Below are 12,037 nucleotides of genomic sequence, written 5' to 3' on the forward strand. Positions count from 1 at the left end.
GCCCCACTTTGTGTCTTAAAACTTCCCTGATTGGCCAGTGAATCTGCACCCACAACAAAATCATGTTGTATTATTATTTTTATAACAGTTTGACCGTAAACTAAACAGTATACTTTGTTTTTATTGTAGATTATTTTGAATTGCCTTTGTCATTTGTCTTAGGACCTTTCTTTCGATTTCTAAACCACTTGGATTTATAGAATCGATTTTGGGAGAAGGATTATGTAAAATTATATGTCTGAGTTACTTCTTGGAACTGCTAATATTTTTGTGGATGCACCGATCCAACTTTTTCTCTTCTGATGCTGATTCTCATACCTTAAAGCTGCAGTAGGTAAGATTGTGAAGAGCCAGGACTTTGCTAACAAATTTGAACATCGACAACTTCTCAGTCCCTCCCCCCTTTCTGCTGCAGCCCAAACTGTTTCCTAAGCCCCTCCCACACAAGGGAGTGCGACAGAACTGTTGTCAGACAGACAACATGTTCAATAACTAAACACTAACACAACGTTAACTTTACTCACCAACAGTAAAACGATGCTAACTAGCAGGCTAGCGTTAGCCATTTCAGCATCACATCAGACCGACCACTGTGCTAATATTACTATCATCCTCACCAACGTAGCTTTGTGGACTTTTGACTACTAATAACCAAGTGAAAGATAAATCACTCATGTTAATTATGTTACCTGTTGAGAGGAAATGTGGCTACATCTGCATCGTTCTTCAGATCTTTAAAATCCTGCAGCCACGCCACCTCTGAAAAGCCACTCCATTATTCACGGAGTTTTGGAAAACTTTTCTGCAGCTCGTGCGCGGGAGGGGGAGGGAGAACGCTATATACGGTGTACGTGCCTGAGCAGTGATTGACAGGCAGATAGACCACCCCTGTGGCCCTGATTGGAGAAAATCGACCGGGAGCGGTGGAATTTTGCCAATGGCACTACAGGCTGTAGGAGGTGCCAGAGGAGCTGTCTTTTTTTTTTTTTTTACATAATTCATGTAGTTCTACTGGAACATAGGGTCAGTTTCAGCAAATATGACAGAAAGTTAGTTTTATAAGACTTACCTACTGCATCTTTAACTCGGGGTATCTTGTGATACCGAATACCAGTGTGATGCCAGTGCTTTCTTTTTCCCAAATGTAACATCTGTATACCTCTCTGTGTGAAACCCAGGAATCATTTTTGTGCGAGGTAACTTAAGAGTGATTGCTGTGGACCCAAAACACTGACTAAGTCAATAGCTGAGCACTGCATTTTATATGAACATTAACAAAGAAATAATTAGTACTGTGGATCTGTCACACTGTGGCCTTTAGATCAGCATCCGGGCCAAAAGCCATCTGTCGTTTCCTTTGACCTTTGAATGGTGTTACCTCCATTTCTAATATTTGGGTTTGGGACAAAATAGACTTCTGGCACCAAAGTTTACATTGTCTACTCAGTAGGATACCAAAAGTGCATCTTTTTTTAATGAAGGGGAGTAAAATGATTTATAGAACCAGATTCATATTTATTTATTGTCATAGTTTCTTGTGTACTTACAAACATAAAGAAAAATGAAAAACTGCTCTCCAACAGCCACTTGCAGTGCAACAGAAAAAGACAGCAATCATACAGACGTACATAAGAATATGTTGACTAAATTATATAAAACCAGATAAAAACAAAAAAAACAGTTAAATCAGTAAAACGAGTCAAAACATTGCACACTTTCCTGCCTTTAGTTTTTTTATTGCTAAATGACAGTGGGCACTACGGGAGTCACATGTGCAAAACTCTGACTACAGTCTGCACTGCAGCAGTTCATGTGGACCAAACTGTAGTTCGTTTTTCATTGCTTGAACACACCAAACAAGGATGAAACAATTAGACACTGTACCGTTTGAGAGAAACAGGCAAAAGAGCAGAGATACCAACATGTCAAGGTAAGATGTCTGAGGTTATATACACAGCTATAAATACAAAAATTGTGAAAAACACTATATCTTTACAATAGTAAAACTGCATTCTTACTGTTTTTTCAGAAAGTAATAGAGGTGAAAGCAATAGAAACACCACATTCATTTGTATTTAGAGATGATGCAGACATCCAATGTGATGAAGAAAACTTGCCACATGATGCTGGAGAGAGGCAGGATTAGTCACACTATTACTTATATACCCTGTTACTGTTACGTACCTTTAGTTTTTTTCCCAGTAATTCCATAAATTACTAGAGACAAAATACTATATTGAAGAAAACTGCTTTTCATTCCTTCTTGTTTACCATATGTAAAAATTGGTATATTATACAATCTATATCTTTTCCTAAAATAAACTATTGAGTAGTGTCACTCAAATTGTTCCAACTGTAAAGACGAGAAAGTTTGTAATTTCTGTATTGGTGTTTGATGCTAGTGTTTTTACTCTCAGTGTGTTCTGAGTGACGTTGTGTGTTATCTCAGTGAGGATTGTGCGTAGTGTTATGCTGCACTGAGCCTGTTAGAGAGACGTGTGTGAAGAGTTGTGTTGTTTTGAATGAGTTTTGCAGGAGATGTGAACTGTTTAGCTCAGGTGACTGTTGGTAGTGCAGACTGTAGTTTGAGTTTTGCAGATGTGACTCCAGTTGTGCCCACTGTCGTTTAGCAATCGAAAAAAAAAAAAAAAACTTGTAATGCCACATAAGCCGAGAATCTGAGTTCAAAGCCCTTTTTGCTTGTTAAAGAGTCATGCCCATGACATGCCAGAAGGGGGCAGTATTTGTTTGTATTTCCTCAACCTTCATTCGGGACAATGGTCTAATCAGCTCTGCTGTACTGCAGGCCTGTAGCTTCAACGTGGAGGGAATAATATGAAATCAATCCATCTGTAATTCTTTAGTTCAACGTAATACCATGTTTAAAACATTCAGAGGGTTCTTTAAACGATCGTCAGTTTGATTTAATAATGTATAGTGTATTCATGATTAACATGATGCAGGTTAATGATGATTTTGTCCTGTTATGACAATATGTGTTTACTCATCAGTGTGTCATTTTTTTTCTTCTTTTTTTCAGTTTTACTACAACTTCAGCACAGAGCGAAGCGTTGCTGTGTAACTGTCACCCCGGCAGACCGAGACACTACACATACAAGATGGAATAACGTACTAATGAAAGGAAGAAAAAGTTTGGGATGCACCACTGCTGTATATTGTGTAATTCAACACACACAAAAAGAGTAGTTTTACCTCGATAGATTCTATGATTCAGAACTTAAAGTAGGGTTATTTTTGACAATGTACAATGTATGTGCATTAAATTTTTGAAGATAAAATGTACAACATACTTGTTTTGAAAGTGACTTTTCTAAATGTGTTTTGTCTTAGCTTATAGCCAGCGCCGATGGGTCTCACAATAAGTGTCGCGCCCAAAATAAACCAAACTTAATTAATATCCCCGGACGGATGAATTCATAAAAGTCTGTTAGCTGTGACTCACATTGTGCTCATCAGAGTAGCGGGTGGAGGGGGGGGGGGGGCTGTCAGTGAGTAGCAGTCAGGGAGGACAAAAGACAAGAAGCAGCCTCATCATCATCATCATCATCATCACACGCCAACAGGCCCCTCTGATGAAGCATCTTTCCATCACCCAGTTCATCATGGGCAGCGTGTAGCAACAGCGAGCAGAGCCTTCTTTATTTACCCCAGACGCCCGCCCACGTCAGCAGTGATGCCTCTCCTGAGACTAGAGCACAACATTAAGTTTCAGCTCTGTGAATAGGTTAGTACTTATTATTAATATATGGTATTTCAAAGTTTTCTTTGAACATTTTATAACTGGGGGTTGGGGGTCTGGGGGTCGTCCACCATAACATTTTGAGCGTCAAACACTTAATTTCCCGCATTGGGGTGAATTGTTTCTGCAACAGTTTGTGCCTTTTCTGCAAAAATTTATGATAAAAATGTCTTTATTTAAAGGGAATTATTATTAATTATTCTGCTGTATTGTTCACTTCATTGTTGTAATGACAGCAGAAAAAAAATTACCATTTCGTGGAGTTTTTGCGGTATTTTAATATCGAAAAACCCTCATTTTTGACTGAATATCCAAGGACGCGTAATATTTCTTTATTAAAGTGAGTATTTCTTTTCTCTTTAACGAACCAAACAACAGCCTGCCAGATTCAGAAGCCGACTTTACACTTGGATACCAAAACATCACTATCCTCTCACTCTTGCTTACATGTGTCATTTGCAACTAATGGAATTGTCAGATCCATTTGCACATTTTCGCAGGTGTAATTAGTATCAGAAACTCATTAATGGATTAATGTCCCCCGTTGTTAATCAGACTCTCCTCCTGGTAAGTCTGTGAACTTATGGATTCTGCTGACGATGCAGGTATTTCTTCTTCTTTCTTTTCTTTTTCCTAGCCAAAACTCCTAATGGCTTCTGGTATTCACAGGTGTTTAATGAAGCGTACAGCAGATGACAACCCTCTGCGAGCGCTCGCGTTAACTCCTCTGTTCTGCCGCTGAAATCAGAGCGACGGTCTGAAGAATCCTCTGCAGGGAGGGAGCAGCTTTCACGCTCCTTCATGAAGGTGACACTCATATCAGCGATGCCCTAGAGCACAGTGACAGGCTCCGACAGCCTTCCTCCATGCTGCGCATACAGTAACAGTAGCCTACATATGTACAGTATACAGCCATATGTACCCAGATTCACGCAGGCTGTACAAGCACAACTCAATGTTCTACCAGTAGTCTTTGGACTGATACATGTGAGAAAAAACATCACAACAAGTAATAATATCACTATTATTACTAACCACCAAATCTGTTTCAGCTTTTTTTGATTATATTGTTACATCTCCCAGTGTTTAGACTGGATGTAGTTCATAGCAGATAGTGTATGAAGTCATGTTAGTTGGTGTGTGAAATTAAAAGAAGAGATGCACAACTGCAATAAAGGATAAACCTATATTCTAAAATAAAAAAAATAAAAAATATATATTATTATAAATCTCCCATGAAAAGACAAAAAGAACAACAATGGAGGAATCTTCCCAACAAGTATTGTCTGTGGAGCCAAAGTTTGATAAAGTAGCTTGAGCCGTGGAGCTCCTTTGTTGTCCAAAGTCACCTAAATGAGCCGCGTCGTCGTTCCACTGGGTGAAACGTTCACTGTAGTTTATTTTGAGTCCATCCCACAAACTTCTCTCCTGCTGCTGTAAATACTTCACTAGCGCACCAAATCCGCAGCTGAAAATAGTTCCTAACAAATGTACTGTTTATTCATGTTTGAGTAATGTTTAGTCTTTTTTTTTTTTTGACTTTTTTGACTTTTCCTTAAACTGGAAGTGTGCGGAAGAGGATTAGGGCCACATGTGAAACATATATAATAAATGTATTTGAGTTTTGAGTTTAAAGTCAGAATTGAAAAAAAAAAATATCTGAATTCTGACTTTAAACTCACATGTGGCCCTAATCCTCTTCCTTGGAAGTGTATATTCTTCGTCTGTTTTGAAAGATTTACGTCTTCAGAACAAATTGGCCTGGGGCTGAGTGCTACTGCTAGACTTGGGTTGAAAAGTAACCAAGATACAGACTACTGCATTGTTGCTTTTGGTATTTTCATTGGAAATGTTGAAAATTACAAAAAATATAGAATTTTGCCAACCATTTTTTTCTGCAGAACTTAAACTATAACACTTGTGCTCATTCATGCATTCATGTTGCTGGTGTTGCTGGTATGAGCAGGTAGTCTGACGCTCAGATGGGTGTCAGAGTGTTGAGATGAAGCTGATTACCGGTTGTGCGTTCATGCTAAGGAGAAGCGGTGTGGCCAAACTCTCCAGATGGGCACAGAGCTTTCAGAACCACAACTGCCTCGTGAGCCCTGCCCAGCTTCGCCCATCAAAAAGCTGCCTCACATGGTTTCACTTTTCCTTTCACTCCACTTTATGATATGGAAAATAATAGTGCTTTTCAGAGACCACATTTTTTAGAATGAAAATGGAAACAACCTTTTTTTTTTGCATCTGTGGTGCTATGCAGCAGTTAAGTAAAGGCTAGAGGAGTAGTTTAGGGCTGTTGTGTGTCTAAGCGTTTCACGTATGGCAAATCAGTTTCAGGGCATCTTTTTAAACTCCCTTGTTATCTCTCACGCTACCAGGCCTACTTAACCCTTGTGTTGTCCTAGGGTCAAATTTGACCCGTTTTCAAAGATTTTTTATATCAGAAATATGGGTTTCTTACAACCAAATTGCCCAAAAATAACATAGATGCATGATGTATGTTGTATGGAACCCATATAGCAATCTTCGCAGGTAGAATTAATGATTACTTTCATTGAATTTTATTCAATTTTATAGCATTTGGAAGAAAAAAAATGAATGGTGTCAAGTTTGCCACTCAACATCCTCTGATCTTAACTTTAGTCAAAAAAATGCATAATTTCTGCTGTTTTTTAACTCAAAAATAAGGTATAATGTCATTTAAATTAGGTTTAATGACCATGAATTTAAAGAAAGTGTCGAGAAAAGTGCCCAAAGAAGTTCATTTTCAATTTTGACACGGAAGGACAACACATTCATGGTGGACGGGAAGACAACGCAAGGGTTAAGACTCCTCAGTCAGCACTGCTGCGTTGGCTCAGCCCACGTCGAAGCCCACTCTGAACTGCAGAGCAACACATCAAAGCCCCACCCCTCTGCGAGTCGGGCCAGATGTCCCGTGGTCATTTTTAAACTCACACCCCGGCCCATGACACGGAGCAGCGTGTAAGCATGTAGGTGGATGGGCCGCTTGGAAATTGGAAAAGGAAGCCTGTATTTATGAGGTGGTTTGAGGTGCTGTGTTAAGACAGGCTTAGCCTGCCACTCTCCCTCTGACAGCCCCGTTTCCCCCCTGAGCAGGGGTGACCAGAGACAGAGAGAGGTGAAGGAGTGAAGGCAGGAAACCTGTCAAAGCAGGTCCAGACCAGACCTGGACCCACGGTGAACAGACGCGCAGGCAGGTGATGCAGCAAATCACATTGACAGAAGACCTAAAGCCTAATGTTCACATTATTCCTATTTTCATAACAAGAAAAAAAAAACAGGAAGCGTAGAACTGGTGCTTCCCAATGTGATTCCTTCAGCCTAGTGCATGCTGGGAAAGGCTAAACCTTCCACGAACTGAAACAGGGAAAAGCTTTGTAAGGAAATGAATATTCTAAAAAGAAAAAAGAAAAAAAGACAGTGCCGTTTACCAGTTACCTGTCCTGTACTTCTTCGGTCCACGTTGACGTCACCAGACGTTTGAGTGCCCCCACTGAGATGTCAAGCGGGAGGTCGGACGTGTGGTCTTCTCCGTAGCCGCCACCTTAACAAGCCCCTGGTGCTGCACCCCGAGGGGAGCCTCACATCAAATCTGTCTTTCTGTACCTCAGCTTCGAGGTAAGATGAGTGATCTCCCAGAGCAGGGATCCCCTCTCCTCCCTCTCTCTCTCTCTCTCTCTCTCTCTCTCTCTCTGCCACGGCGACCAGCCCATGTGAGTCAAATTATTCGGAATTGAGCAAGGATGGAGTCGGGTGTGAGGTGATCTCTCTCTCTCTCTCTTGCTCCCCCCCCCCCCCCCTCTCTCTCTCTCTCTCTCTCTCTCTCTCTCTCTCTCTCTCGCAGATATTTCTGCACATGTTTTGAAATGACCAGCAAGCATCTCTTCCCACCCCCACCCCCCCTTCCCTCTAACACTGCCTGTAACACAGAAATCAATTAACTCCTTTCAAGTCAGATCAAAGGCCCAATACAGCATCCAGGTCTCTCCACAACCTGCGGGACAATTAGCTCTCCCTTTGGACAGCGACCAGGCTGGGCAGATGAAGGGAGGCTGCTGCCGCTTTTCCCATATACGCGTGAAGCAAGTCGTAAACAAATGGGAAGTGAGTGGGCATCATTTAGCATCCCCGTAATTTACCGGTTAGTTATGCATAAATACAACCGCATGATAGGTTTGAATTCATCTGCTGGGGACTTCAGGACTAAAAGAAAAATGGACTTTGACTTGTGTGTATATCTTATAAAGGATGCGTGTGCTATAAGCCGCCATGTGGCTGGCACAGCCATAGACGGATTATGGGACAAATGGGCCCCTGGGAACAGACGTGTAAAAGCCCCCCAGCCCCCTTACATAGGAGCAAGACACCCCCGACTGAAAGAGACGCAGAACAACTACAAACAACACATAGTTGGTGTTTCTTTAAAGTTGTTGTTTTGTTTCTCTTTGCAGTCGTTTTGTAGTTGTTTTGTGTCCCTTTGTAGTGTGTATATTTGTGGTAATATTTTGTCTCTTAGCGGCCTTTTTTGTCTCTTTGTAGTTGTTTTGTGTCTCTTAGCAGTCTTTTTCATCTCTTTGTAGTTGTTTTGTGTCTCTTAGCGGCCTTATTTGTCTTTGTAGTTGTTTTGTGTCTCTTCAAAGTATTTTTTTGTCTATTTGCACTTGTTTTGTATCTCTTTGTTGTCTTTTTGCAGTCGTTTTTTGTCTCTTTGTAGTTGTTTTGTGTCTCTTAGCGGCCTTTTTTGTCTCCTTGTAGTTGTTTTGTGTCTCTTCAAAGTATTTTTTTGTCTATTTGCACTTGTTTTGTATCTCTTTGTTGTCTTTATATGTCTCATTGCAGTCATTCTGTGTATATTTGTGGTGATGTTTTGTTTCTTTGCAGTCGTTTTGTGTATCATTGTGGTCTTTTTTGTCTCTTTGTAGTTGTTTCATGTGTCTTTTGAGTAGTTTTGTCCCTCTTTGCAGACATCTTGCATCTTGTGGTGTTTTTGCATGTCTCTGTTGTCAGTTTGTGTCTTTTTGTGGTTGTTTTGCATCCCTTCACAGTCACTCTCTATCTTTTTGAGTCATTTTCTTTTCCTTTGCAGTAGTTTTGTGTCTCTTAGAAGTCATTTGCATTACTTTGTGGTCATTTTGTGTGTATTTCTGTTTGTCTCTTTGTGGTTTGTCTCTTTGTGTGCTCGTTTTGGCTCTGGCCCAGTCTGCCCCTGACCCCTTGGGCCCGTGGCCCTGCGTCCATTAGGCCCTTTCAGTAATGCCTCCATGGGCATGGTTGTGGCACAACATAGGAGTGTGACATCAAACTGATTGGACATGGGGGAGCGAGGGAGAGCTTTCGTCCACAGACAGGTGCACTGACCCTGTCCACCCCTGAAGGTGCCACTTGCATTTTATTGGACATTTAGGGCCGGCCAGCATTTTCTAACAGCCACCTGGATGCAATAAAGGGCCAGCTCCTGAGCTCTGGCTGCCCAGAGGATTTCCCAGCAGCTCCCACGGGACCTCTGGCTAGTTAAGATGTTTATTAAGCTGAAAGTGGTCCAGTGGGAAAACACAGCACTTCTGAGAGATTCGGGCCAGCAGTTTTTCTTGTTAGTAGGAGCGCTCCCCGGAGAATTGTGTTTCTTTTCCTTTCAAACCCCGGGGGGGGGGGCAGGGTCAGTTCACAGGGCACGAGTTTGACCAACTGGTAACTAGGCACATGAACCCAGGAAGGGGGCTATCTAGAGACCATCAAGGTCAGCTTGGAGCTATTCCCACAGTTCCCAAACTGAGTGTGTTAGCTAAACACATTCTCGTTAGCTCCAAAATTAAGTTCTGTATCGCATTTAGCAATGTAAATTCCAGGAAATGTCTTGAGAAAGCACCAACAAATATAACAAAATAGAAAGTGGGTTTCATGGGTTTCATCTATCTGTGAGCAGTGAGTCCTTACACTTTTAAAGTGATTAAATGTAAATGGGGGTGTGTGATATAGCTTTAATACATAGTTGTTTCTTTCTTTATGATGCACAACTGAAGTTCTTTGAAGAAAATGTCCATCCAGAACATTGCGATGTTAGTTCTACTTGTTGTGTGACAGATCTTGACCGCACTAAGCTCTGCTGGCCCTTTAGTTCAAAGCGCTGGTCTTTAGCCTCAGGCACTCTGCCCTAATAACTTCAGTTAGCCCGTCGCTTTCAGCAGCCACACTCTGCTGAAAGGGAAGAGAAAAGTTTGGAGGAAACATAGAGGAATGGTTCAAATTGCTTCTTTGCTACTCAGCTTGATTAATATTACTGCCTCTTTTTTTTCATGTTTAATTTTGAACTTTCTGGGGGCCAAATGGCAGAGCCGCTGGTTAGCACATTGTGTACTGAGCAGCACATGCAGCCAGTGATGGGTTTTTAGTGCTCTCTGCCTAATGTTCAGGACAGATTAGAAATGTTCGCCTGTGACAGATGCTGTCTAGATCTTCACTACCAGATCCACCCAGCTGCAAAACATCTGGCTGGATTTCTACCTTTTTCTCTGAAGTGCAGCCTATTAACGACACATCCACAATCATACGTGCGCATACACTCGCACTCAGCGCACACAAAACATCCAGTGTGTTCCATAGAGAAAAATAAAATCACACGTAAGCAGATGTTTGATTATAAGGATTTTTTGTTTTATTGATGCATATTTTCATTAATTTCTTATTTGTCGTCTTTTTTTCTTCTTCGTTAATTCATGAGCACATTTATAACACTTGGATTGATGAGGGTACCAGGTTCTACTGATTCTACATATATATTTTTATTTGCCATGAAAACAGCCATTCAGTTCCAGCTCCACATCACAGCCAGTATGTATGTAGATATGTATTTAGAATATCTTTCACTACTTCAGCCGCAAAGTCTGCAAGCACATGCAGTTTATTCAGCAGGCCTAGAATTTATGCATTCCACATGAGGAGTGGGTAGCGAAGGCCTATGTGTACGCTTGTTGTTAATGGCACACATCCTAAAATCATGCTCCTGGCCTCCTGCGGCTTTCACTTTTTTTTGCGTCAGAGGAAACATTATTTTTGCGGAGACAAATCAACTGAATAACATGATCGTCTGATGAAAGACGCTGCAAATCTTGAACGAGCAGAGGCACTTTTGCTAATGATGAAAACAGTCATGTAACAACAAATGCCACGTAACCCGCCGTGGCGTGACGCTATGAGATCAGTTGCTTGTCATGCACACGAGCCAAAGTCTTCCGAGTTTTCGAAAAGCCTTTTCTCACAGCGCAAAGCGTTGTTTTGTTTCCGTGTCGCTCCTCCATGCACTCAGCACCTCTGGGAGGGATGTTGAATGGTCCTCGTCGGAGGGAAGATTTAATATTCTTTAGGCACTCATCAAGAGTTAGAGAGAGTCACAAGTCGCATTCTCGTGGAGACTTTTTGGAGAGCATGGTTTAATTTAGTTTTTAAAATGCCCATGCAGTAAGTTGTTCCTCGTGTGTCTGAACAGCTCAGGCTCACATGCAGACTTGTTTCGGCCATCGCCTGTGTGTGAAGTGAGACAGAAAGGAAGGGGAGATCCCCACATCACAGATTTGGTTATTGCTGGGTTTCATAATATATCATCTGTTACCATCTGCGATCCAACTTCCAGCGACTTTTTTTTCAAACGTTTTGAAGATAATCCTTTGGAAAAGGAAAATTACCCATTGTGTTTTAAGAAAACATTTGATGTTTCTCTTTTTTAATATTATTATTCATGCATGACACAATTCAGAAAAGACCTAACCCAATTTGACTTTTTTATGACATTAACAACAAAAACTGTGTGGGGGGAAAAACAAAAAAAAAATTTGAATTAATGTATACACAGCAAATCATAGCAAATTCACAAAAAGAAAAAAATTATTTTGACATTTTTGTCTATTGAAATGGAAATGTTAAAAAAAACATGAACCGTTGAAACAATAATATGGCAGAAATTGGAATGATATTTTGAAAAATAGAAATTGTGTTGAGTGTTTTTTTTTGTTGGCAATTTGAACGAAAACATACACAGAATGAAAAATGATTTAAAAAATAGATGTTTGTTTTTCCTATATTAATGTGTGTGTTTTACTGTAACTTTACATCATTCTCTAGAGATGGTTTGTCATTGCAGATGCAGAACACTGAACCAACAGTGAAAGTAACAGTTACAAGTTATTGCTGCAAAATTACACTGAATGTACATAAAAACATATTTTCACCTACAAACGTCTATGAACAAATATACAT

General features: G+C 40.7%; 1 protein-coding gene across 1 annotated transcript in view; it reads left to right on the plus strand.

The window, feature by feature from the left end:
* Positions 1 to 3,213, plus strand: part of mvb12bb (multivesicular body subunit 12Bb) — a 40,517-nt gene extending 37,304 nt beyond the window's left edge. Inside the window, exon 10 of the mRNA XM_039802122.1 lies at positions 3,041 to 3,213. Within this exon, the coding sequence (XP_039658056.1) occupies positions 3,041 to 3,082 (42 nt within the window). The 3' untranslated portion in view covers positions 3,083 to 3,213. The remainder of the gene's footprint in view (positions 1 to 3,040) is intronic.
* Positions 3,214 to 12,037: the final 8,824 nt, after the last annotated feature.

This window comes from Perca fluviatilis, chromosome 6 (genome assembly GCF_010015445.1).
Source record: "Perca fluviatilis chromosome 6, GENO_Pfluv_1.0, whole genome shotgun sequence".
Lineage (NCBI taxonomy): Eukaryota > Metazoa > Chordata > Actinopteri > Perciformes > Percidae > Perca > Perca fluviatilis.